This window comes from Argopecten irradians, chromosome 1, assembly GCF_041381155.1.
Source record: "Argopecten irradians isolate NY chromosome 1, Ai_NY, whole genome shotgun sequence".
In the NCBI taxonomy this organism is placed as follows: domain Eukaryota; kingdom Metazoa; phylum Mollusca; class Bivalvia; order Pectinida; family Pectinidae; genus Argopecten; species Argopecten irradians.
The window spans coordinates 31,684,819-31,712,642 of NC_091134.1; the positions used below are offsets into that span (position 1 = coordinate 31,684,819).

The 27,824-nt window shown below is 34.5% G+C and overlaps 2 protein-coding genes across 6 annotated transcripts; one reads left to right on the forward strand and one right to left on the reverse strand.

The window, feature by feature from the left end:
- Window positions 1–2,163: 2,163 nt before the first annotated feature.
- On the reverse strand, window positions 2,164–11,970 carry LOC138324144 (pyridoxal kinase-like). 2 transcript variants are annotated; one of them, XM_069269232.1, is made up of 11 exons: window positions 11,835–11,970; window positions 11,084–11,138; window positions 10,747–10,851; window positions 9,911–9,994; window positions 9,245–9,279; window positions 8,820–8,843; window positions 6,034–6,119; window positions 5,563–5,711; window positions 4,296–4,414; window positions 3,834–3,900; window positions 2,164–3,208 (listed from the first exon to the last, which is right to left on the reverse strand). In XM_069269232.1, exons 1-11 carry the CDS (start codon window positions 11,922–11,924, stop codon window positions 3,096–3,098), a joined length of 927 nt encoding a protein of 308 aa, XP_069125333.1. In that variant the 5' UTR covers window positions 11,925–11,970; the 3' UTR covers window positions 2,164–3,095. The 2 variants fall into 2 exon arrangements, with proteins under 2 accessions (XP_069125333.1, XP_069125340.1); XM_069269239.1 differs by lacking the exon at window positions 8,820–8,843.
- LOC138324162 (dehydrogenase/reductase SDR family member 6-like) lies at window positions 11,942–26,010 on the forward strand. Of its 4 annotated transcripts, none has more exons than XM_069269249.1 (10): window positions 11,942–12,082; window positions 19,064–19,150; window positions 19,557–19,635; window positions 19,755–19,851; window positions 20,330–20,438; window positions 21,501–21,561; window positions 21,986–22,099; window positions 22,831–22,889; window positions 23,957–24,049; window positions 24,660–26,010. In XM_069269249.1, the coding sequence occupies exons 2-10, from the start codon at window positions 19,076–19,078 to the stop codon at window positions 24,711–24,713; spliced, it is 741 nt and encodes a 246-aa protein (XP_069125350.1). In that variant the 5' UTR covers window positions 11,942–12,082; window positions 19,064–19,075; the 3' UTR covers window positions 24,714–26,010. The 4 variants fall into 4 exon arrangements, with proteins under 4 accessions (XP_069125350.1, XP_069125352.1, XP_069125359.1 ...); XM_069269251.1 differs by having other exon boundaries at window positions 12,075–12,195; XM_069269258.1 differs by lacking the exon at window positions 11,942–12,082 and adding an exon at window positions 12,122–12,212.
- The last annotated feature ends 1,814 nt before the right edge of the window (window positions 26,011–27,824 follow it).

Here is a 27,824-nt window from a genome sequence, read left to right on the forward strand (position 1 = left end):
ACACTATATGATAGAAATACTCAAAGTTTTGTTTAAAAATATGATATAATGAACCTACAAACTGACTCATTTGTATGTTATAAACTAAATCCCAAAATTGATGACAAAAATATTAACCAGAACAGGGGCGGATTTAGGTTTTGAGGTTAGAGGGGGCGTGGGACAAAACAAATCAGGCGAGGGGTCTGGGCGGTGGCCCCCAGAAGCTCTCGAATAAATGGTGCAAAATCCTGCATTCTGAGGATTTCATGAACACATTTTCCAGAAAATAATTGAAGCCATTTAAGGATGTTTATTTATGGTTTTCGTGTCAAGTGTCATATTTTTTATTTGAAGTTTTGATTTAATTTTTTTTTTACTTACAGAATTGCAATATCAAAATCTTAATATTTATATGGACATAAAGCGAAGAAGGGCGGGGGTCTGGGTGGGGGCCGCCTAGGCCCCCAGAAGCCCTCGAATAAATGTACACTTTTTCCAAAAAATAATTGAAGCCATGTAAAAATGTTCGTTTATTATTTTTGACGTCTAATGTCATATTTTGAATATAAAGTTACAGAATTGCACTGCCTAAAATCTGAATATCTATTCATAGAGGCACGAAGCAAAGAAAAGGATGGGGGTCTGGGGGCCGCCTAGAACGAATATACGTACCCGGCCTACTATGCCTTTAGGCCGGGTACGAATTGGTCCCTATGTATCGTAGTGGAGCACTGCCTCCGAAAATCACTCGGGCACAGTTTTTCATACTTTTTTGAAGGTTTTGAAGTAATAGGGAACAATTGTAGCTCTAAAGAAGACACCATTTTCAGTCTAAAAGTCTTTTGAGCTACAATATTGCAGCTAGGGGTCGCCTATTGAAGGTTTTTATAGGACTAATGAAAGTGTATGTGAACTTTTTTAACGATATAAGCTTTTACTTTTATACATTATCTGTCAGATTAGATAATTCATTTTCCCTAACTTACACAATCTTCATAATTCGTGTATTGGACAATGAAAGAAAAGAAGGCTAGTGGTCTTGTCTATGGCCATACGGTGCCAGGAACCATTGCTATCATCCTGTTTTCTAATAGGGAGCCTTTTGTCATGTGCATTAATTTTTTAACATCGTTTGCCTATCTTATAACATTATCGTTAAGATATGTTTTTATTGAAACAAAAAAGGAAGGCATCTGGCCATGGGGTGCACCCAGACCCTAGAAGCTCTCATTTTCTGTCGCATTCCACTTTTTTCTTTACACACATTTTCTTAGGACAAACAAAAGGCTTCTAGAAGCATTCGGCGTCAGTAGTGATCTTGTAACTGGCGTTTTGAAAGTACGCACACTTTTGTGAATTGATAGTCGGATTTAATACAGGACTTTAATGCTGATTCAAAAATGTGTAATATATCATTTACAACCTGGAAAACGAAGGGCATGACATATAGTCAACCAGCGAAGACTCATGGCCAGCTACAACTCCTTCCGCCCACCCCCTCCCCCTTTTCTTTTATTGCTAAGGATATCGAGATATAACCTGTCAATATTGAATATTAATGACAATAAATTATCTAGTATATTGGGATTTTATCGGGGTTTTTTTTTGGAAAAAGTAAATACTTGAAGGGATTTATATACATTGTACCTTTTAAGCGATGGAGATAAAACCTTAAATTACACGAAAAAAAAATTATTCCATTGTGCCTGGATACAAGTATGTTCATGCATGTATGTACCTAATCCAATAATATTAGATCTCGATATTGAGAAAATTCTGATGTGCGACACGACGTAATGATCAAAAGTGTCTCGTCGTGCTATACCTCTAACATTGTTGGAGTAGTATAAACCACAAAGTCGAATACATTTAGATTTTAAAATGATAACATCAAACGGTAAAGGTAGGAAATGGAGCTTTCTGTCTAATTCTCACTCTTTATCTAATTCCTTAATTTTTTCCCTTTCTCTTTTTTTTTCTTTCTTCCTTCTTTTCCTTTTTTCCCCTCTTTCTTTTTCCCTTCTTTTTCCTTTTTCTTTTTTTTTCTCTCTCCTATTTTAGGGGGGGCGTACGCCGGGTCCGCCCCCCCCTTGGATCCGCGCCTGCAGAATACGTAATTTTATGACACTGAAAACGGACGAAATTCGGGTTCTCGGTTGTACTGTAATGGCTGCCGAGCGCGATTATAATGAACAACAAACTTGCTGACATGACAAGGAATATTAGTTTTCCACATTTGAAGATTATTTTCTAATTTACGATGGTTGACAAATGAAGTTTAAGCCATATTTGTTATAAAACAATTTGTATTTAGCGTAAGAATGATAAGCCAAAAGTAAAACGAGACTTTTCATTCGACAGGGGAACCGCAAAGGGAGGTTCTTGACTAATTGCACATATGTACATCACACAAGTATAAAGTGGGGAGTTGCTCACGTCTCTTGCATTTCAGCGATTCATTTATATATACCTACTTTCCCAATCGCGCACGTTACTGACTCTTGACACAATCTGTTTTCTATCAGAATTCGTTTGTGCTCGCTTCACCCACGTTTTTGACCCAACATTTTGTTTACATTCATTTAATATGTGCAGTGCATTGTGGGAGGTCACTAAAATTCAACACTACTATTTTTATCACACTCAGTTTACAAAATTCTACCAGGCCGGTTCAAAATACAGAAAGATGGAATTTCCATTATACCCCCCTGGTAATTATTTGATTTGACACATTTGCACAATAACTGATATAGATTACTTAGTAAGGTATCTGACACATCTTAAGTATGTATTTTACTCAATTATATGTGGTTTATTTAACTTCATGTCCCTTTAATATCGCTATATGATATGACTTCATTAAAGTTTATACACCAGTATGATCATGGTTATAGTTACCATATGCCTGGGATACCCTGACAATAACTTTTAGTTAGCATGACTTTTCATAAATATTGGTTGACTTACAGTAATTTGGTGGAATGCAGTACAATAAAAACATCCTGAGCAGATTTTCAGTCCACAGTAAAACATTCTCTGTTGGTAATTAATATAATACCGTCACTACCAAACTTAACCTACACGATAACATAACAGCTAGACTTCTACCGGGGTCAAACAGCCACAGCCTCAAACGTAATCTCTGGTTGTTCAATGTCTGCTTTACTCTGTATCAGTCGGAGTTCCATCTGTTCTGGTGTGGGTGTATTTCCTTTCCCTGCCAAACCTTTAAACAGCAAAAAAAAAAAAAAAAAATGTATTTCATCCAGTCATTGCCGTTCTGTATTACAGTTATCTGCCCTTTAGTGCTGCATTGATACTCTTCCACAACAATATGATATGTATTACAATACTTGTCTCACAAAAATAACACTTACCATGATATGTATTAAATGCGTAATTAATCGGTCAAAAAGTAAAAATATTCCACTCTTTCTCTGTCAATTTTAACCCTTCTTTTTCGATATTACACAATCCAAAATGCTTCCATAAGTATGACTGAAAGTTGAAGGCGACTCTTTTAATATTCTAGTGTCTCCAGGTAAAACCACTTCCATGTTTGTTTGTAGGGAGATACTAATAACTGCTCAAAAATTCTGAATTTCGACTGATCTGGAAATTGGTGGGATTTGCCATGATATAGAAAAAAAAATACTGTGAGCCGAAGAATTGAAATTGAAAGATATTATTGAAGACATCTTTGTTTTCTTTACAAATACAGTTAAATGGTTTTCACAGCAAAGTCACCGGGCAAATTGTATTAAAACTGAAAATGTGGGTCCCTGAGGAAGTAGTTGAATTAAGCAGGTGGTTTTTATACAGAGGTGATCACTTAGGTAGGTTTGACTTACGTAGTGCATGGGAAACTGTTCTCTGTATTACTGCTTGGACTATTGACACTGTCTTCTCTAGTGCTACCTTTAACAAAACAAAAATGTTAGATAAACAACCTGGAAAATAAAATAGATGAATGTTGGTTTTATTAGTTTATCATCCTATTAACAGCCAGGGTCATTTAAGGATGTGCCAGGTTTGTTGGTGGGGAAAAGCCAGAGTACCCGGAGAAAAACCACCAACCAACAATCAGTACCTGGCAACTGTCCCACATGAGATTTGAACTCGTGACTCAGAGGTGGAGGGCTTGTGGTAATATGTTGGGACATCTTAACCACTATGCGACCACGACCCCTTATTTTGTGTGGTGATTTAAATTAGTCACCATATGATATAAAGACTACACATCGAAGGAAATAGAGTTAGTTGTAAGATTATAATAGTTTGATATATATAACACAATAGACCTGAGTGTTTACCTTTAGATTTTTGTCTTTATGTATCCAGGCCAGTAGACAAGCAGCGAACAAATCACCAGTGCCGACAAACACCTGGGGAATGTGAGGCATGTTGATCCGGTAGTGCTCCTTACACCCATCTGTGTAAAATATCACAATTGTTGTACTAGGGATTGGAAAATTAATGGCTTAGTAGGGCAAACTCTATTAAAGTGGTAGACCAGTTAACATAGACACTATGTTGTATTACTGAGCTGTGTGAACAACATGCAACGATGTACACATCAGAAGCCTAATGGACCTAATTTGATAGCTCATGCTACAGACCAAATATCAAATCCCTGCAATCATTGGTTGTAATTACTAAATTAAAGTTACTAATGATATATATACTAGATTACACTTGCAATCTTGAAGGTCGAAATCATTCACTAGTAATTACAAACAAACTAAAAAATGTTCTTCCAAGCATACAAACCTCAGGTTACTAGTAAATACAATTATACTAGGTATTTTGGTTACTGAGAAGAAGTTAATCATTTTGAAGAGTTCAGTCTATTCCAACCAATTGATGTAACTAGTAAATAAAGATCACCATTGCTCATTTGCACAAATATGATTAATACAGCCTTAACCTTTGCATGCTGCGGACCTCAAATCCAGCCTCCTGGGTGTCTTACTGGGAGAGGTAATTAATAGTACATATTATACAAAAACTGACCTCTTCATAGCATTATGCTGAATAATTGGCATAAACTCTCTTACCATTCATAGAGGTAAGCTAAAAACAATGTTGTTATATATATCTACTATTCATATTATATTCAATAATCCCTAAATCATGAAAAAGAATCTGTGAACTCAATCATTCCTAAAATTTCATAATTTACTGATCTTGTCTTTGATTTAGAAGAGTCTAAATGTGTCTTCTGGGATTTATGCATCCTCGATATCCAGGGGTTACTGTAACTGATGTTATATCCACCGTAAACTATAGTAAACTGGAGGTGACAGAACAGAACAAGTAATTTAGTCCTTTGATATACATCAAAAGAGCCATATAACAGCACACTATGGTTGGCTTTGTGACTTTGAAGTTGGGCATCGCTCTCTCTGTAATCTTGAAAGGAAATCTTTGCAGTCCTGAGATTGGTTCAGATAATTTTTCCTGAGCTGCCTTCTGTTTTACTATGAGATTGTCCAGGGGTGGACATAATGTCTGTTATACATTGTAGTAACAACTGGAGTATCAAGGATGGGATAAATGAGCAATATAAAGTGTCCTTACTCTTTATGGAGCTGGCGAGTCCTACAATCGTGCCCTCTGACCCGAGATCACTGCTGCTGATGACCACCGTCTTTGGTCCCATGTCATGGAGGATCTGCATGGCTTTCCATGCATCTGCCTCGGTTTCTATCTTCACACCTGTTAACAACCTGTAACATTCTACCACGTTAGATTGACACTTTGAACTTGCTAGTCATTAAAATCAGTTTTATTCACGCCTAAAATTTTATAATTAACGGGTCTAGAGTTTGATTCAGAAGAGCCTAAATGTATCTTCAGTTGTAAATGATCACATTTAAGTTAGCTGCTTGTTTAAAAGTATTTAAAGATATGCATAGTGTATATATAATATCATGACAAAAATTTTGTTGTAATTAAATTTTTAAATTCCATTGAAACTTGTTACTTGAAATTTTTGATACTGTCAAAATTATTGTAGGGATATGAGTTGTATTATCATAGAACACTTACTCGGCTTCAAACTGATTCGGTGTGACGATGTCAGCTAGCGGTACAATAACTTTCTGATATACTTCTAGTAGCTCTTTAGGTACGTACTGAAACAATTATTTATAACTGGCCGTTACTTCCAGAGAAATATCTTTCAATTCCTGTATAAACAATATAACATTGAGGGTACTTCATTAAAAATATAAAATAGTATATGTAGATATTACATTATTACTGTCGACAGTAACTATATTCTCCAGCAGCTAAATATTTAATAACAATTATGTAAAGATGCTTCACTGCTGATGATTCAGTTACAAAACTTAGCAACTTTACACCATTACCACGATTGAAAAGTTTGAGTTTGAGCTTCTAATTTTACTTCAGGATCAAAATATTAAAAATAATTAACTGCATTCCGAAAAAATCCTTGGCACTACCGTATGTCCTATATGTAATGAAGTACTAATTACACATGCACCAAAAGCAAAATAAATAATTTTATGTTATTTTCCATGTTAATTAAAAACACACCAACACAATTACCGTAAACATTAGGTATTGTTAAAATAATATCTTTGAAATTTGATCTAACAACAGTACCAATTTTTATCGACATCTGAAATTTCGACCAAAATATTTATTGTTATTTGCAAAATCTTCAAATATTAAAGTTTTTCCTGTCAGAAGACATTTCATTTATTGTTTACCTCAATTAACTAAATCAAAACCAGCCAATCAAGTCAATCATATCAGCTGCAACATAAAATTTTACTGCATCCAAAACGATATTGTTCTTTAATATCTAGGATACTTACTTATGTAAAAGCAATTGTACATATGTGTATACCAATTTATAGTAACCTAGTTATATGCAGCCAAAATTTATTATGTATTTGTTCTATTTAAATATATTTGAAGTGATTATAATTTCAGAGTACAATAATATATGATAAAATGTAATTTATTCAATCAAGTTAAAATATCGCTACAAGAATGGAAATTACAATGCAACAGGCGACAAAATTTATTTAAAACCACTATTAATGTATACATACAGAATACATTTCATAGAATAAAGTCAAATGTTGTCATGAAACCTGTACATAAACTCTACAATATGATGCAGTCAGTCATGCGTTAAGTAACAACAACTGTTCTGTGAATATGAATGAATTTGTAACAGACTGTCTGATACTGTATTGATTTCAAATCTTCCATCAGAAACTTATTTTCAGTGTAAATGTGATAAAAAGTACTTAAATATATGAAAACTGAATTTTCTTAATGCAGGTAATAGCTATATCAAATCTGAATTTGTGGATAAATTGTTGAAATATATTTTAAAGATGCTCCACCGCCGACAAAGCATAAATTTCATTCATTAGTTGAACAATTATTGGTGTTTAATCGTGTATATATATGTCTAATTAACATAAAAAAATGATATCAAATAATTTATTTCGCCTTTGGTGCATGCGCAATCAGTACTTCATTCCATATAGGATATAGTGACACGGAATTTTTTCGGGATGCAATCAATTATTTTTCATATTTTTAACTTGAAGTAAAATTAGAAGCTCAAACTTTTCAATGGTGGTAATGGTGTAAAGTAAGTAATTTTTGTAACTGAAGAAAAATACTTAATTGTCTGCTCCTGTTTTTAATAGTGAAAAAATACCATTAGTCAGCGGTGGAGCATCTTTAACAACCGTCTTTTGAGAGATGTAAATGTATACATTTTACCTTATGAAATATTGTGTTATCATATCAAGACTTATTTTTTCCTACAACTTGTAAAAAAAATATTGCTATCCTACAAGTACAAATATAAAATAAAGCTATTGCATTATTTAATCTACCGGTATTGTTTTGATAATCAGAATTTTTGAAATGTCATGAATATAGCTGCTGGATTCCTGAATACTGAACAATTTATGTAAAACATATCTTAGTGACCTCTTTCTGAGGGTTGAGCACAGAATTAGCAGGGCAATAAGGGACCTTGGCAAAGGTTGGGAATTTGGATGGATTAGTTGGAGAGATTGGGGATGGTGGATGAGGGTGGAAGGAGGAGGATCAAGAGGGTTATGAATGATATGAGGTTCAGCATCGACAGAAAGTTGTGTTGGGCAGAATATATGGGAAGATTCCTGGGTTTCTTTTGCATGTCTCTGTAATTATAATGAACTTTTATAAGGTTTCCATTTATACATGTAATTTATACATACCACATTCACTGCCTGAATTATCATGGAATCACAACTATTATTCTAAACTCTAATTCTAAAGGTCAATTAGTAATATAATACTGGTCATCTTGGTAATCTGATTGACCCTTTTTTTCATGATTATTCACTACATATGATCTGCTTCAATCCAGATTATCATGAATAAGACTTTTAAAACCCAGCCATCACCTTTCTTGCACATCCAGTCTTTGTAATTATTCAGAGTTATTTGTCCTAGCAAGCAAATATTGATTGTTATATTAATTATTACAGAGTAAAAATTACATTGTGGTCAAGCCAATCTATGGATTTATTCTTTAATAAAAAGAAATTACAATCGTCAAATAAAATTTGATGTTCAATATCCCCTCTAAGAATTTTAATTAGATTTAAATTACAATACAATCAATGCCTGCTTTGAGAGCTATTATAAGTGCTGTATATAGTCTAAATAATTTGTTATTGTGTAAAGTGTGCAGTCTACAATTTCTAGATTTGGGATCTTTTATGTCAATGAATGATTCTAGCAGTATATTTACACTTAGAAAATCAGATACTAAATTGTACAACACTTACCCATAAATCATCATTCAAGCCAACCTAGCAATAGATTCCTTCACAAAATCACACAACTTGAAAATTCCTCATTAGGTGCAATGTACCACCCAGTAAAGATATGTACAGATTTTTATAATATCATATATATTAAATTTCACTTGTACAATCTATATGTATAAAACCACCAAAAGGATTTGCTTGTCAGCATTCGGAAAGCCTATTGCTGACAATTCAATAATAGGTTGCAATAGATGTACCTATTCATTACATGTATCTTGTTAGTTCGTCGAACAAGCCAATGCTATTTTTTATAGGCTTTAGATTTCTATATTGTCAGCATAATCTTTTATTATTATTAGTATCTATTGCAACAAAATAAACAGAAGAACCTATATGAGATTCTCAGCAAAAAAAACAACTTAACGTTTTGTTATAATACTCACCATTTTACCATTATCTCCCATCACTGGATCACAAACTACAAAGAGTGAAAACAACAGCTTATGTTTCACATGTACAATTTCTGTCATATATTTCAACAGTACGTAGTCATAATCAAGAGAAGTTCCAAACAAAAATGTATTTTGAGAAAGATTTGTTGAAAAAGATATTATTAACTGTTCCCATATGTTCAGTTATCTTACGCATTATGTTCATTGATTACAATATTTCCTAACATACAAAAGGAAATGTTATCAATGTAATTACATGTAGATATGATTCCCTCTCAGGAAGGTACACAGAAATTGTTTCAATATCACCAAAATAGAGGAAGGGATGCCGGCTACAGTGATTTGACTTTTCAATCTGCTTTAATTTTTATAGCTTAATCCAATGTCAAACATCGAGTTTGGATTGATTTTTAAATCAGAGGATAAATGCATGGTGAAACAGACTATGGTCCATGATATAGATAATTAGATGGACTGAATTACTATATATGGAAGAGACAAAAATCCATAAATCATACTTTCCATTGACCAATCAGCATACAGATCATGTGCGTGGTGACAAGGAGAATAATTCACAGCGGATTTTTGTCTCTTCTAAATATGGTAATTCAATTAACCTGATATCTAATCTAAAAATTTCGAAATCAACAATATTACCATAGGTAAGGCTAGGGTTGTTTTGTCGTAGATCTTTGATAATCTCGCCGACTTTTTCCAGGAAGGATTTGGACCCAATATAACCTGAAATACATATCATGCACATGTAATCAAACAACAGTCACAGTGATAGAATTTATAAATTATCCAACAATTACTATTTTTTGCAGCACTATAACATATGTGCAATTTACCGTGTGTGTCTTCCTTCACAAAATCTTTCTGTGAATGATCAGCAGACGGCACTTTATATACCGTATAAAACCTGGTGAAACAGAGAAAATTGAGGCACACCTAATGGGACAAATTTATAGAACTTTCACAAATTAAAATTATTGCAAAGTAAGTTACAAATCAATTACTATCAGAATAAAATAATCAAAACAAAGTACATGACTACTATAGCAGGTGGCACATGTAGTCATATTTTCAGTCTTTAAATTATGAAGATTTTTTTTCAAGGAAAATCAACTTGAGGTCTGGACAGAGGAAGGGACTCTTACAATAATTACCAAAATAATGTCATGATGCTGCTTATTTGGTGGAAAACGGAAAGTAACTGCACAGATAAGCTAACTGCTTCCATAATATCATTTATCTGCATTACTGGTGAAACCATATATTTTAAATCTTTTGTTAATATATGACATCTTTACATGTATACATGTTATACATTATGTATGTTAATTACCCTAAGAACTACGTATACTGGATCAAGTTTATCTAATATTTATATGCTGTGTAAAAAGGACCCATTGAAATTATCAAAGACCAACTAACAGAAAAGAACATCTGGTTGTCCTAGAAGTATCAACTATTGTTATTGGTTCATTTACCTGTAAGCAGGTGTGAGAAATGGTGAATGTTGTTAACTTTGAGTCCATCATAGAGACAGGTCATATCTTCAGCATTCAACACTTGGCCTTTAAACTCTTTGTAACCTGTGGGAAATATGCCAATTAAAATTATTTCTATTTTTATACCTGTATAATGTTCTGTTGGAAATTTTTAATCACATACATGTACACATTTATAACATAAAGTATTTTTGTTTCAAAGGTTTTCAGTATGTAAAAGTTACATCAGATATTAGCACACAATTCATTCCTCATTTTCATTCACCATCATCATACATTTACCCACTCAATAATATATAGTGTATGTTTAGCTTACCTGTGTGGTTGGAGAACTGGACAGAATTCACTGTGCTCACATCAAATCCAAGAACCTGTTATAATACAAAATACCAAACCAATATGTCAAAGATAGTCCGCTAAAACTGCCTTTATTATTTCCTGGTAGGTTTTTTTTTTTTTTTTTCTTTTGCTGCTTGATGATATGGGCAGAAAGGGCAGGTTTAACAGACTATGTCAAAGGATGGTAACATATCAATGTAAACTAAAAGTAGAAGTGCTTACATAAAGACTTACATGTAGCTAAATTTTATTTATACATTGTATATAAACTAATGTACATGTAAATATATGCATTAAATTTGATGGTGATGGGTAGTTCAGGAGGATCAATAAGGAGTTTTATTTATGATAAGATTTACTTACATACATCCATTATCACTACAGGTTAACATGTACATGATATAACTCACATGTACTGTACATGTGGGAAAGACATATGTAACTATAACAACTTACAACTTCCATGTAAAGGTCCAAGATGGTAGCAATAAGTTAACATACAGTATTTTATTTTTGTTTATTCTACAAAAAACACGTCTTCTGCACTTTGACAGGCGCTGCATGAATACAACAACTTTCACTTTCTACAGTTCTTATGACACATGATGTGTTAGGCCTACCACGTTTTATTTGTAAACAGAGATCTATAAGGAGATTATTATCCTGTGAAGGTGACCGTGGGGAAAACGTGCCCTGACCGAAACGGTTGAACGGACAAAGTCACTCACCTGGAGAGGAAAAGTGGCACTCTTATTGCCAACATATCCACAAACGACAGAGCTTTGAATGGATAGGACATGACAATCTGGGGAATCCATGGTCACGTTCAGCTAAATCGTAAAACGTGCAAAGGTCATCCAAATAATGTACTTCCGGGTCAAACATGTGAGTGAGTGGGCGTTCCCGTTGATGAACTTTGACTGTTTTCGTACATATATGTACACAGCGTCTTTATTGCATTCTCTGACGTTGACAGGTAAGTTGCTTTTTATAGCACGTTCAGAAAGCCACCTTTGTATTCGAGTGCTGTCAAGGGCTGAACAATGGCATCTAAGGCACCCGCGCGGATTATTTATACAGTCTGTACAGGTACAGTAGCTAGGCCTGTAAGTCTTTGTAGATAAAGATAACTTTTACACACTTTAGGTATGATAAAACTACAGGCGATAAATACTTTCAAAGTCATAGACTGGGTGTCATGATATGTATGGTGAAGCAAATAGGTGTATAGCCTCACAGACTGTAACATACATGTAGAAGATTACATAGAGATTGCTCTGTGTGTCTACCAATCACTATTTCATTTACGCCAACCAAATCAATCAGGAAATGAATACAAATTTTTCATCAACCCCGAGGGGAAAACTGTGTACAAGAGGCCCAGACTGGGGAGTGAAAATTGTCCATCTTGTGAAAGGAGTCTAAATGGAGATGAGGATTACATTAACTGAGCAGTATGTGCGACTCCAGTTTTTGTATCGCCTGTTCGTCACTATCCCACCAAGTTTATCTCATGATGCTACAGGACGGCAGCCAGCTGGCCAGCCTTATGTGGACATGTGTCCCATGTAAAACAAGCTTTCCTTCCATGAAGAATATGAAACATTGCCTGAGTAACCTCGAAAAGAATTCAAAAGTTGGATTCAAAAATCTTGAAGGTAAAATCGACACCATCTACAAAGATATCGCCATAAAGGTGAAGGCAGAAGTGAAGAAAGAAGTTACGGAAGTTAAAAAAAAGCCTCAAAATGGAACTCAAACAAGAATTAAAAACAGATTTTAAAACCACTGTTATGACCGAAGTGACAAAAGACCTCAAATCTGAAGTCGAGGAATTACTGCGGCATCAAGTTGGAGAAATTGACGACCAAAAACAGTGATCATCGAATGTGATCATTTTCAACATGCCTGAGTCAGCAAATCCGAGTGGTGAGAGCAGAAAGATAGACGATCTACAAAATCTCCAAACAGTAGCAAATTCTATCGGAATACAGAATCTTGACGTCGAAACTGCTTTCAGACTAGGCAACAGGGACACAAATAAAATTAGAGCCTTAAAAGTCATACTAAACTCAAAAAAGCAACGAAAAACGCTGTTAGACGGATCAAGGAAATTAAAAGAAAAGGTTGATGACCATCTCAAAAAGGTGATAGTGGTCAAAGATCTCACCCCAAAACAACCTGAAGAAAGCAAAAAGAAAAGGAAATCCAAATTGGAGGCAATGAAAAAAAACACGTGGTTATTGACAGTTCAGATAGTGGAAACGACTAACCAATAACAAGCCCAAACATAACAGTACAGAGCGTAGAATCTGCAGAAGTATCAACTTTCTGTTATTCAAATTTTAATTAGGATACCATCATCGGTCCAATTCCAAGCGACGAAACTAACCAATCTAATAGAGATTGCTCTGTTGGTGAGGTTAACGATCATTCAACTGAATCTGGATCTAGCTCTGCTCTAAATATCTCCGCCATACCTGGATCAAATACATCACAGTTATACTAGTGACTTTTATTTTTAATCACCAAGTTGAGGGCAATGAACAACTTATTATGGCATCCAGAGGAACAAACGCATCTTTGAAGACATTTTACACTAACGCTGACAGCCTAATGAATAAAAGAAGTAATTTAGAAACGTTATCAAAAATACACGACTTCGATGTTATGGCCATAACAGAATCACTTCCCAAAAACCGTAATAATATTGATCTACAGGAAATTGAGTACAACATACCAGGATATAATCTCCACACCAAGAAAATAAAGGGATATCAAGGCAGAGGAGTCATGATATACATCAAATCTAACCTACATTCGTCGGCCATTCAAAAACAATATCTACATGTAGAGTGTGAAGAAGTGGAAATTAACATCAACAATACCTGGTTAGTATTCCAATGTGTATACCGTAGTCCAAGCAGTCGATTTGAGTGCATCGATGAACTTACCAACATTCTTACAACTGAACGACACGGCGTACGCCACTACGACATGAGAGTTATAGTTGGAGATTTTAACTTTAAGGAAATTGACTGGGACGCTGAAACAATAAATCTTTCGGAAACTCATTCAGCCACATTGTTCCTCGAGGCTGTCAAAGATAACTACCTACATCAACATGTCAGGGAGCCAACACGTTCACGTGAAAACGCCACCCCTCAATTTTAGATTTGATCCTCACCGAGGACCCTGATGATATCTCCAGCATCAGTTTTAACCCCCCACTAGGTAAAAGCGATCACCTATGCCTAGAATTCAATGTTAGATTGAACTGTGTTACAAACACTGTGAGTACAAGTGCTACAAGAAATTTCCATAAAGGAAACTTCGAAAAATAAACAAAGACCTTGTGGAATGCGTGTGGGATGACGTTCTCTCCAATAAAAATACTTCTGAATCCTGGTCTACCTTTACCGATATAATACACAAAGAAATAAATGATCACATACCAGAGTGTAAAGGAAAGAATAGGAACTTCAGAACACCATGGATGACGAATGCTAGTATGAATGCCATACGTGAGAAAAGAAGAAAATGAAAAAAAATATACCATTATTGTGGGAATCCTACAAACAAGGAAAATTACACCCGGGCAAAAAGGTTAGCAAGTCTCGAAGTAAAGCGAGCTAAAAGAGACTATGAGAAACAATTAGCAGATAATTTTAAATTAGACAGTAAATCCTTCTGGAAATATGTTCAGTCTAAAACCAAAACCACCGGAAATATCGGTAACATCAAAGATGACGAAGGAAACATGTATACCAGTGACCGCGATATAGCAACAGCATTAAATAACTTTTTCACCAGTGTTTTCAACGAAGAAGATGCAGTTAATATCCTTCAATTCAGAGAAAGACCAATTCAGTCTCGTCTTGAGAACATCATTATTGATAAAGATCAGTGGAGAAACTACAAATGAACATCAAGCCTAACAAATCTCAAGGCCCCGATGGAATACATCCTAAGATTTTAAATGAAACATCTCAAATCTTATCACAGCCACTAACCACCATCTTCCAAAGATCACTGGATGAAGAATGTGTTCCTGAGATCTGGAAAACAGCAAATATCACAGCCATCCATAAAGAGGTCCCGAAAATTTAGCGTGCAACTATAGACCAATCAGTCTCATTTCAGTTACATCTAAAGTAATGGAAAAATATTATTGATGAAATTATGAAACACATGGAAGCAAATAACCTATTCACCAAACATCAACATGGCTTTAGGAAAGGATACTCCTGTGTAACTCAACTCATCGATGTATTAAATATTTTGACTAAGGAGCTGGATAATAAAAATAACATCGATATAATCTATTTGGACTTCCAGAAAGCATTTGACTCTGTGCCCCACGAAAGGTTATTGGTGAAACTGCAGGTATATGGGATCCACGGTCATACTCTAGGATGGATTAGATCCTTCCTCACAAATAGGAAGCAAAGAGTCATAGTCAACGGTGCGACGTCCGAATGGACCAATGTCATCAGCGGTATTCCCCAGGGAAGTGTGTTAGGACCAACCCTATTTTTGATATACATCAACGATTTACCGGATGTTGTGAAAAATGCTGTGAAGCTGTTTGCTGACGATACCAAGATCTTCTCGGTTGTAAATAATGAAGCTGACAAACATGGGCTACAAAATGACCTGGACTATCTTCATAAGTGGTCTGAAATATGGCAACTGAAATTTAATGCCAGTAAATGTAAACACCTCCATCTGGGAAACCACCCCGCCCCCCGGTATTCAAGATGAACAATTGTAACATTGACACGGTTAATGAGGAGAAAGATCTCGGTGTGACAATCGATTCGAAATTAATTAAAATTCCGTACCCATATAAACAACAGTGACAAAAAAGCTAACAAGATCCTTGGAGTCATTAGAAGATCTTTCAAATATTGGACAAAAACATTTTAGTTCAGCTGTATAACTCACTCGTCAGACTCCACCTTGAATACGCTTCTCCAGCCTGGGCCGCAACGACTAAAAAAGACATCTCAACTCCTGAGAGGGTTCAACGCCGTGCCACTAAGCTAGAAAAAAATATAGCTCAAAAAACATATCCTGAACGGCTATTAGAGTTAGTAATTCCTTCATTAGAATACAGGCGACTCCGTGGAGCCATGATTGAAGTGTTTAGAATAGTCCATGAAATAGATCATTGTGACCGCGACAACCTGTTTAACTTCAACTAAAGATCTGTGACTCGTGGAAACTAATATAAGTTACTGAAGAGTAACTGTAGACTGGATATTAGAAAACACAACAGTTGGAACACATTACCAGACAATACAGTCGATGCTGAAAACATCAACTCTTTCAAGAGTAGACTGAACAATTTCTGGAAATACCATGAACTAAAATTCAACCCTAGCTGTTTCCAAAACCTTCCGGACCCGAAGACTTAAAAATGTGATAGGTCAGAGAGGCCTCCGGCCTATAATATGAAGACCTCTACGACAGGAAATGCAGACGACATGCATGCATAGGCATTGGAGAACTGTCTTGACCAGAGAATCTACATGTATATTGAAATAAAATGCAGGGCCTTTACCAAGTCCTAACTTGGGCCATGAAGTTATTATTATCGTAAATAACATATGGACGTATTCTGTACATATATGCCGATCGGAAGCCCTAAGGATATTGGGAATGGTACTATACCGGCGAAATATAGAGAAGTAATAATAATCCTGCCCGACTCAAAGAGCGGGCTACATATTGTATACGTTTACTTGAAAGAATATGTAGCATTTACGTCATCAGATGCCACGAATAACTAAGTTGTTAAAGTGTGCGATGTAACATAAAATTATTTGGGCTACATGTATTTCAGAGAGATGGATTTGTATCATAACATGTAATATATTCTTAAAGACTTTAATCAAACAAGACTATATTGCACTGCATACACCCATCTAATGCTTAAAATCAAGTCAAGTTTAAACCACTAATCCATTTAACTTTTATATAATCGTATAAGATGATTTGGGCTTCTTTCATGAAACATGCATACATGCCGCATGACAAGATCAAAAGCAATGTTTTAACCATAAACTGAAGTTTAAAAATAGTGTGTTTTGTTAAAGATGCTCCACCGCCGACAGAGCATATTTTTTTTATCATTTGTACAATAATTGATACAAATTGTGTATATATATGTGTGTCAAATTAACACAAAAACACATAAGAAATAATTTATTTTGCTTTTGGTTCATGCGCAATCAGTACTGCATAGATAAATAGACCTTTTCGGGACGCAATTAATTAATCTTTAATATTATTATCATGAAGTAAAATAAGAAGCTCAACTTTTCTATTACGGTAATGGTGTAAAGTGAGAAACTTTTGTAACTGAAGAAAACTAAGAATTCTGCTGATTCTTTTGTTGACAGAGAAAAAATACCATACATCAGCTTTGTAGCATCTTTAAAAGCACGAACATATGGAAATAAATTTAATAAACCTATATCTATTACCGTGTAGACGGATTACGCTATATTTGGAGGTTTGTTGCTCTAGTAGTAATCTAGCGAACAGACAACTAAAATATGTGATATCATGATCCGGAGTACCGAGACATAATAATATGCATGTATATACAGTCAATATTGTCATCTCCTGATTACACAGAACCTCCGTGAATTTAAAGTAACGCGACCATATTTACAACAAGATATCACCTAGGATGATAGGTCGATAGGTATTTTAAAATTCATTTTTAAGCATGATGGTTTTTTTATTCATTTCCTGAATGATTGAATGATTTGTTTAAGCATGTTGCTTGATCGTCTTATTTTTCCCCCGGTAACCTCTCACCCTCGCGCACCAACTCTAAGAACCTTAATTAGCGCAATACACAATGTACGGGCGAGAACATAGAGATCTGAGAATTAGTTACAGTTCATATAATTATGGAATCACCAGAGTGCCCACAGACTTTTTTAGAACGTTTTTAGGCTCTAGATTAAAAATCGGTAAAAATCGGCCTCTGCATTGTACTATACTCGTAAAGGGTGGAAAGCTCACCGAGACAAAACTTGGACACCACTTTGTAGCTAGCTGCTATCGTCTTAGTGACGGCACATTGTATAGTTATATAGGATGATTTTGAAAGGAAAATTAGCGCTTTCTCCAACTTGCTGGAAATGTTATTAGGTTGCTAGATGGGTTAGAAGTTGAGTAGCAGACAGTCTAACAGCAGCAAACAGCAATAGCTAGCCTGCCACCTTCACTGTATTAAAGGTAGAACTTCCTGCTTTTCCCATCCCTTCCACATTTCAGTATCATATAAGCAGAAACTAAACCATAGTTATACTAGTGGGATGACACCTGAAGGAGAGCCAGGAAGGAATTAAATGCATTACGTAGATATATTACGTAGATATCGAAACCTTTTCACATGTTCCACACACATTCACGACATGACTGTCCTTGAAATGAGCTTCGTTATTTTATGATAGATCGTATAAAGACGCTAAAAAGAAACGATGGAATCCCAAATCGTTTTGATTTTATGTCCGCGTTAATAATTCTCAAGATTAAACGCGAAAAGACCAGTTGTTTCCTGAATAATTCGTTTTTATTACTGGTCAGCTAAATGTAAGAGCTGTCTCGTCTAAATGGTATTGGGGATCTTTAACAGATGAAACTAATCCAGTATGTCATTTATCGTTTCCTCTCTTCATACGTATTTCAGCGTTTTTATGGCACACAGTACTAGAATCTCAAACACGGTGTACTCGTAAATATGAGAATTGAATTGCAGATCTATTTGGTGTACGTCTTAATATAATGAACACTTCTTCCTTGCAACGTTGAATCAATTGGATGGAATATCGACCATATGGAAAATCTACTCTGAGATACATATTGTTTAGACTGAGTATTGTTAAGCATGTTTCAACCTCGTGTTAAATTTGATGTGCATTTGTTGTAATTGTAGTAAGAAACCAAAATGCCTGGACGATTTGAAGGAAAAGTTGTTGTTCTTTCCGCGGCCGCACAAGGAATAGGCCGTGCCACTGCCTTGGTAAGTATTTCACTATCAAAATTATAGAGGCCTTTCATATTGCAACAAAACCAGTTGAGCTTTTTCGTCAAAATTAATCTATCACCTTTATGCCAACTTTGCTAGCTAAGGTACAGTAGTCTACGATACCGAGACTATCGGACTGAATACCATTGGCTAAAGCACCGGATTTTAAAGCATTGCTAACCACAACTACGACCTGGTTCTTTCATCTTTAGGTGTCAGGTATTTGGAACAATTTGTATCTTCGAAACATGGAGATATTCCTTTATTTCCGTATTTGTTCAGTGTACCAGACATTTGGAATATTTGTTTTGACTTTTGTTTGAGAGGTCTGTACGATCAATATTTCCTTTTTGTTTTCTGCGTGGCGGATATGAGTAAACATTTTGACTTTGGTTGACAGGCCTTTGCTAAAGAAGGGGCTACAGTTATTGCCACTGATATCAATGGAGAAAAACTCAGCGAACTCTCCGGAACTGAAGGTAAGCTAAGTTTTATGGACGGGGCTTAAATTATTTTCTTGGTCACCGAAAGAAATGTGTCAAAAGTCCTATAAACGTTTGATTAAATAGAGTATATGTGTCTTTTCTGTATTTGGCAGGTATCAAGACACAACAACTGGACGTCACAGATTCTGCGGCTGTGGACAGTTTCATGGAAACACTAGATAAAGTAGATGTTCTTTTTAACTGTGCGGGGTAAGATATAGCAATGTATAAACATGCTTATAATTTATTTTGTTGAAGCGAACTATCGGTGGTTTTTTATACTGACTTCAATACCTACCTGATATTACTGACATGGCTTAAGCGAGCAATTATAAAACGAGCAATATTTCTAATGTAATTCCTAATCTGATAAAACAAATGAAGGGTCAATAGTTTCACATGAAACAAATGAAGTGTCAATAGTTTTACATATTCACCCCTAGAATTTCACAATGAATTGTTCCCGTCAAAGTAGGACTCAAATTTGTCTTAAGGGTGAATGCTGTGTAAGGAGTGTCTTTCCTATGTTTAGTACATTATGTGCTTGTACTTGTAGTTATTTCAACTTGTGTAAGCTGGTTTCTCGACAACACGAGATATTCTTCGTTATGGAAGTTTTTATAACCATTGTGTACTGCGTATCATTTGGAAAAATCAAACTCATAGTAGATTATTTTAACATGCACAGGTTTGTACATCATGGTACCATCCTGGACGTAGAAGAGAAAGACTGGGACTTCAGCTTTAATCTTAATGTAAAGAGCATGTACAGGACTTGTCGACGTGTTATCCCAAAGGTAGGAACTCATAGAACATATTTTATGGTTAGTTAAAGATGCTCCACCGCCGACAGAGCATAAATGATATTCACTATTTGAACAATAATTGGTATTTAATCGTGTAGATATCTGCCTAATTAACACAAAAAATATCATAAAATAATTTATTTCGCCTTTGCTGCATGCGCAATCATTACTTTATTTCATATAAGATATTGTGCCACGGAATTTTTCGGGATGCAACTAATTATTTTTCATAGTTTTAACTTGAAGTAGAATTAGAAGCTCAAACTTTTTAATGGTGGTAATGATGTAAAGTAAGTAACTTTTGTACCCGAAGAAAAATACTAAATCGTCTGCCCTTGTTTTTGATAGTGAAAAAATACCATTTGTCAGTGGTGGAGCATCTTTAATAAATATTTATCACATGTTTATCTTTAGTTTATTCTGCTGTGGGCATATCTCAAAGACTGTCTCAAAATATGTATATTTTTCTGTTTTAAGTGATGCTCTTAAATGGCTTTGAATTTTTTTTCTTGGAAAAGTTTATGGATTCCATCATGGAGAACACTTAAGTTTTGTGGGTGCTTCCAGGTTTATTATTAAGCGGTTTCTGTAATTTATTTAGCCTAATATTATTTTGATAATTTTATGACCATAAATAGGAGCATTTTACACAATTTTCCTGATATGTAAACTTGATCTTTTCATTTGATTAAAAACGACTTATGTGACTTTAATGGATTTGTTGGGTTTTTTCGTACAATTTTAGACATGTTTTTAAGTTCCCAATAAAACAATTTTAACATTCTGTAACCCAATACATGTACATGAATGCATATTTATTTGAAATGCGCCGTGATAAACACAATATATTTCTACTAAAAACTTGGAAATCTATGCCAATGGCGATTTACTCAAATTATGTATAGGCAATTATTTGGTGTTTGAGAAGGTATAAGGTATTATAAGTAACCTTACTTTCAGTATTACTTGATAAGTTTGAATTACATAATCTCACACCAAATTAAGAGCATGAAGACATAATTATATATATTGTTTATATATATTATACTTCAGATGATTAAAAACGGCGGAGGTGCTATCATCAATATGTCATCAGTGGCTTCCAACATCCACGGTTGGTAGTCGGTTATATCTTCTGACCATCATCAATTATCGACCTTTTTTCTCAGGTCCATATAATGTTAAACGCCTTTGATAGAATTAATAATGACCGAAGGCTTACATATATAGACCCAACCAAAGGTTCTTTATTCCTATTATATATTTATAGTTTCGTTTGACAATTCAATGTATTACCCCACGTGTATGTTAAATACAAGAAGAACGATTGCCATATGACACCTACCTGAAGAATTCGGCGTTTAGGCAATGAATTAGTGCACAAGCGCAATATCAAGCCAGTTGTGGTGTCAATGCATTTTATGGGACTTGGCTGATAATTAAAGTTAACGGATGAAGCTACTTACATACACATAATAAATATTTTTCTTCTATGCTATTCTGATATTTTATCGGGTATATTAATCTCTGTTTCACAGGGCCTCCGAATCGGTTCGTATACAGCGCGTCTAAGGCAGCTGTCATTGGACTAAGTAAAACAATAGCGAGAGACTTCATAAGCAACGGTATCCGCTGTATCCCCGTATGCCCTGGTAGGTCTGAAAATAACTACATCAACAAACATATCTTGGATATTTATTTCGCAATATAGTGAAGACAATCATTGACCATTATTTGTAAAGTGTTGTTTCTCTCGTTTAAACATGCAATTAGTTTTAAAATATATAGTCAACATTGAACGACATGGCAAAACAAAGATAAAAGATGATTAAGAACTAAATAAAACGGTATTTATATCTTTGTAGTACGTCGCAAACCGTGCTTCATCTATGTGATTCTCTGTAAGAACCCCTTGAACCGGAACTTCAATTTAGAGTACATTGATCATAGAATAAGATGAAAATAACAAAAAAAAGTTAAAGAGAAGTTAGAGCTATTTTAAACAATAATGATAGTATTTAGTTTTTTTTACATCATTATGTGCATTCGTTTGATAATTGGTAATGAGATCTTTCTGGAATCTTTGTCAAAAGAAAACTGCAATAGTTCTTTATATACCTGGTAAGAAAATTAAGAAGATTAAAGTTGTAAGGATAGAAAGATCGGTTTTAATAACAGCTATTACGTCATTAACTTTACCTGTTATTCTTGACAATGGCATTTCTAGGTGATCCACATGATTAGGAAGCCATAGGGTAACATAAGTAATTATTGAACAAAAAGAAATTATTAAAAAAATTCAAAGAAGACATCAAACTCCAAAAAACTATAATACTAGCTCTCATTACGTCAGACTCCTAAGCAAGCTTATAAAATGTTACAGGAACCGTTGACACGCCGTCACTGCACGACCGGATACAGGCGCAACCGGATCCAGAAGAGGTATAACTTAATACTCGTATATATTTACATTTTCACTGCAGTCCCACTATGTAATCTTACCAAACGCAGTTGGCAGTCATATAGACAATGAACTTCAAGCGCTTATCATGACGTCATTATCATTGTGACGTCACAATTGCCGTGCCAGCGATCACGGAAGACGACTGTTCAAATGGCTGTTCCATCCATGACGATAACGAATGATTATTTCATTAAAGATACAAAATTCCTTGGGATTTCATCATAAAATTGTAACCAAATGTAAATATAAGCATTGAACGTCTTTCAGTTGGCATTTATAGTCAATATGAATGCAAACTTGACAGAGGCAAATTCAACATGAAGCGCTACCGCGCTTCATGGAATTTGCCTCTGGCCTGTTTGCATTCATATTGGCTATGGATGCCAACTGAAAGACGTTCACTGCTTAAATAAACGACACTTTCGCCAACTCGTGACCACTTCTTTTCTTTGATGTGTTGCTTTTTTGTTTGATTCGCAGACAAACATTCTACAGCATAATCTTCTATGTCTTTACCTGACCGAATCTCCTAACCTTTGGCGATATAAGTGTTTTAAGTGCGTTATAGTTCGGAAATGCAACTATTTATTATTATTTAAGGATTGTCTCCTATGTATTCAAGATTAACGCATCTCATGTGACGGGTGCTATGAGTTATATCTCTATGACTAGATTACAGTCAAGCTTCGATTAGTCAAACTTTAACGAGTCGAATATTAGATTGACGTTTCCTTTCCAAGGCATATTGTTTAAGAGACATGCGGATTATTTTCCAATTCGATTACTTTATACCGTTGGTCTATTTGATTGTTAAATGATCTTTTTCTTTTGCTTCATTCACTCGGGTATTGTGTCCATATGTACCCATTATAGTGGTGTCCATGTGTCATCAAATCTGATTTAAATTTAAAGTTTCAAATCGACATCAATTATTTTCAGAACCACATGAAAATGTAATAAATAAAAATAATATCTTGTGGCTTACAATTGAATAAATAATCATTCTGAATTTGTAAAAAGCAGATGTGAAATATTCGTCTTATAGGCCCGTAAAACCTTCATGGCTAGACAACCAATGGGGAGGCTTTGCACTGCCGAAGAGATAGCAAGCCTTATTCTTTTCTTAGCATCCAGTGAAGTAAGTACTAGTGTCTGATATCAACTTAAATTCATGATGTTTGTACTGCAGCACGTGATATTTACCTTAACAGTCGAGAGAAAAATCTATATACGCTAACTACCCACCTATTCATTACATATACATTGGATCATTTACGTGATCTATATTAATCGTTATAACACATGTATTGTTTTTACATGCTATGTAAAACATGGTTTGGTAGTACAGGTGTTATAAAATATTTCCAAGACAAAGGGACATAAATGGTATCCATTTCTATATGAATTCAATACTACTCGGAAAATTTATCAGAAAGCAAATAAAAAGCCAATCCTTTCATTTTCTTATTCTTGCATCTACAACGAAACATATGGTATTGGACATATTAGGATATGGTTTTCCATGACTTGCTTCAGCTTTTTTCTGGTTGTTTTTGGACGACAATTACAAATTGCATAATTGTCATCCTCTGATTCAGTTCAGAGATGACTGCCTTTTAGATTATACAATATTGACTAAATGCGACAATATTGACTACAACAATGTTGACTAATTACGACAATATTGACTAATAAACTTAATTTCTCAGGGAATAAAGTGGTTTATAGTACCTTTTTGTTCGTTATAGGCGTCTTACATCACTGGTAAGGAGTACATCATCGATGGAGGATGGACCTTGTAGATTGTCCAACAACAAGGAAACTTGCAGCTATCGTAACAAATTATTTACCAAATAATAGGGAAAGCTTGCTGTCAAGGAGATGGGTTATTCCTGAACGCATTTTATAAATATTTGTATAGTTTTTATGTTATTCAAGATTAATTTTAGCAATCCATTTAATTTTTGTTTGTATTGTTTTTGTTTTGTTTTTGTTTGTTGTTGTTCGTTTGCTGTCTTTTGAAGTTATTGTTTAAGTTACACGGGTCATCAGAAAAGCATGTATGTAATAGAAAAGTCTAATAGGTGCATGGAAATTCATGTTTTGTAGCCTTAAAAGATATAAGCCCAGTTGCAAACGATCAACTTAGTCTTTATCACTATTTCATGTTATTACTTTGAATATTGTAGGCTACTCAATAAAGCTATTTATGCTTCTATTATTATGACTATTTTTTATTTTACTGAAATTTGATATTGGTTTTGAAATTCCGTTACTTTTGTGTACTTTACATATGGTTAAATGTATCTGCTGGAATGATCATGCGTATAAAAGATTTCAGGTTTTGTTATCCGTTTTTCACGGTTCCATTTTTATACAAATGCGGTTGTTATCTATGCAATATTTTTTCGTCAGTACACGCTATTTTAATGATTAAAATAATGTGTAAACATTTACAAAATATTAGCAATTCTACCTCTAATTTCATAGTGCGCAAGACATTTGTGTATTAAGATTGTTAAGGTCACAAAACGGAACAAATTTAAACATGAAAATTTTTATTATATTTTATGTCTCTTCTTCCCTTCGAATACCAGAAATCATGATGGTTCCCCTTAGTTTGTAAATGAGTGTTTTAGACCAGCGTGACCTTGATCAAAATTCAAAGTTTAAGTATGCGTTTTTAAAGATAATGTCTGGCGATATAGATAGGAAATCAGCAATATAAACTTGTGTATTGAATCGTGGTATGTATAGTGCATTTTCACGCTATAGCAAGATGGCAACTCGTCTATTTCGTTGAAATAGGCGTATTATGATTGCGTCGTTGCACGAAATTATCATTATGCGTGAATGATTAAAGCTTTTACGGTATTTGTTGAAAACCTCGACTCGCAAGTGAGGTCGAGAATACGTAATGGTTAAACAAAATACAAAAGTTAATGGTAGGACTGTCACGTTCAAGAGATCAATTCTGTCTTCTGAATCTTTTATCGAGTTTGCTTTTCAGATAATCTATTGAACGATAGTTGGTATATCAAAAATGCGAATCTATCTTACCCGTTTCATGTTGCAATAAAGTATATTTCTATAACGTTACTAGTGTTAGAGTTGTTTATTATAGAGCAAATGTTCTGAAGTTTTCGTCACAGATAATCATCAATGACAAGTACATTGTTTTACAGTTTATAAGTTGAATTTATAGCGGTATATCAATAAATCAATATTCTTCTAAACGTTATAGTATATTATTATTATTATTTTACTCTCTTTTATACTAAACGCCTAACATTCCTAATGCTTTTTCTCCTTTTGAAATAAACATGATAGCGGGTCGATTTGCGTGCGTAGAACACCCAACCACACTAGACATTTGAAGCAGGTAACATGTTTACAATTTAAACTAAAAATAAAGCTTCCGAGAAATATATACATGTACGTCATGCTCACAGCTTTGTTGATGCCTCCTAATCAAGCGAGTGGTTTGGGTACCTTTCTCAGAATCGAGAAAAAATAACCCTGATGTGGTTTGAAACACAAACCAAATATAAAAATAGTTACCGACAATATGAGTCATCACATTGGAATTTCTGTATCTAGGTACATTCAGATTCGTTGGAAACATCGATGAGCAACAGACACTGTCAGAATTCAGAAGTGGACATGTCGACCTTCTTGTGTTCCGATTCTTACATGTAAAGCAACGGACAAGACTAGTTTCATTATTGAGGCTATATATATACATATACAATATAGAATGTCGGCATATGCCTATAATAATAAAGTATAAGTAAAGATATTGTCAATAGACTTGATAACTGGCTTAATTCGAACACTCGGATAACTCGAAAGTTTCTCGTGGTTCCTTCGAGTTCGTATGAACAGGGTTCCACTGTACAATAAGCATAAAGACAAATAAAGAAAAATAATATTAATTCTGTATATTTTAATGCATGTTTTTATTGTAAAATATGATATTAAACTAGAACCAATGCTGTATGAACACGTGATCTGAATAAAAGACCATGCATAAAATCAATGTAAAATTTGAAGAAAAAAATCCATAAAACGAATAAGGCATATCCACGTACACATATAGGAATAATTTGATCGGAAGTTACGTAGGAATTAAGGTAGAAATACACCTTCCATGGGACGTATTTCTAACACTTTTGTATGTATTCGATATTAAACCACACTCTTTATTCTCGTCACAGATAATGATAGACAAAATGCATGAGTAAGAAAACCATCACGATGTCTATACAACGGATAAGATGACATACATAACCAGTTTGTAATAAGAACAAGTTTTTATGGTCTGAACAGCAGTTAGTTTCAAATGAAAATATTGAAATAGAAAAATGTATTCAATAACAATATGCAACATACTATGGTTGTGTATCTTAACTGAAATATGTATTGTACATTGATATACATGCTGTTGTATGAAAACATACTCATAGCATTCACTGACACACTCCGGAAATTAAATCTTGCAGACATTATTGTAAATTACCACATGGTGTTTTGTGACAGTTGATATATTTTCTTTTAAAACCCCATGCTGGTATGTGACTGTACGATATAATTAACCACCAATCAGATCAGCTATCTCGGGTTAAAATCCGTCTAGGTAAACAAACATTTCTACAATTATCTATACTTACTTCCTTGTTGACTATTAATCAGGATAGCGATACGTGGCACACACATACATGTATATACCTGGCACGTATCTATCTAGAGATATGTAAAAGTCGATAAATCTATCGCAAATAATGTGATGAACGTATGTAGCTGCATTTATTGGTGTCTTTCAGAAGATAGTGTGGAACTGACAAATTATTTTACGTGATAACATATTCATAAAGTTAATTTTTTTTGCTTTGTATATCCAAGAAAAACACAGC

What these genes read in the sequence shown, in the direction of transcription:
- LOC138324162 (XM_069269249.1), top strand. Translation starts at nt 19,076, where the DNA reads ATGCCTGGACGATTTGAAGGAAAAGTTGTTGTTCTTTCCGCGGCCGCA. An exon ending in CGAACTCTCCGGAACTGAAG is followed by an intron (nt 19,636 to 19,754) that starts GTAAGCTAAGTT and finishes TGTATTTGGCAG; the next exon opens with GTATCAAGACACAACAACTG. An exon ending in CGCAACCGGATCCAGAAGAG is followed by an intron (nt 22,890 to 23,956) that starts GTATAACTTAAT and finishes TTCGTCTTATAG; the next exon opens with GCCCGTAAAACCTTCATGGC.
- LOC138324144 (XM_069269232.1), bottom strand. Translation starts at nt 11,924, where the DNA reads ATGGATTCCCCAGATTGTCATGTCCTATCCATTCAAAGCTCTGTCGTT. An exon ending in TGGGAGATAATGGTAAAATG is followed by an intron (nt 8,844 to 9,244) that starts GTGAGTATTATA and finishes ATCTATTGCTAG; the next exon opens with GTTGGCTTGAATGATGATTT. An exon ending in CCGAATCAGTTTGAAGCCGA is followed by an intron (nt 5,712 to 6,033) that starts GTAAGTGTTCTA and finishes AGAATGTTACAG; the next exon opens with GTTGTTAACAGGTGTGAAGA.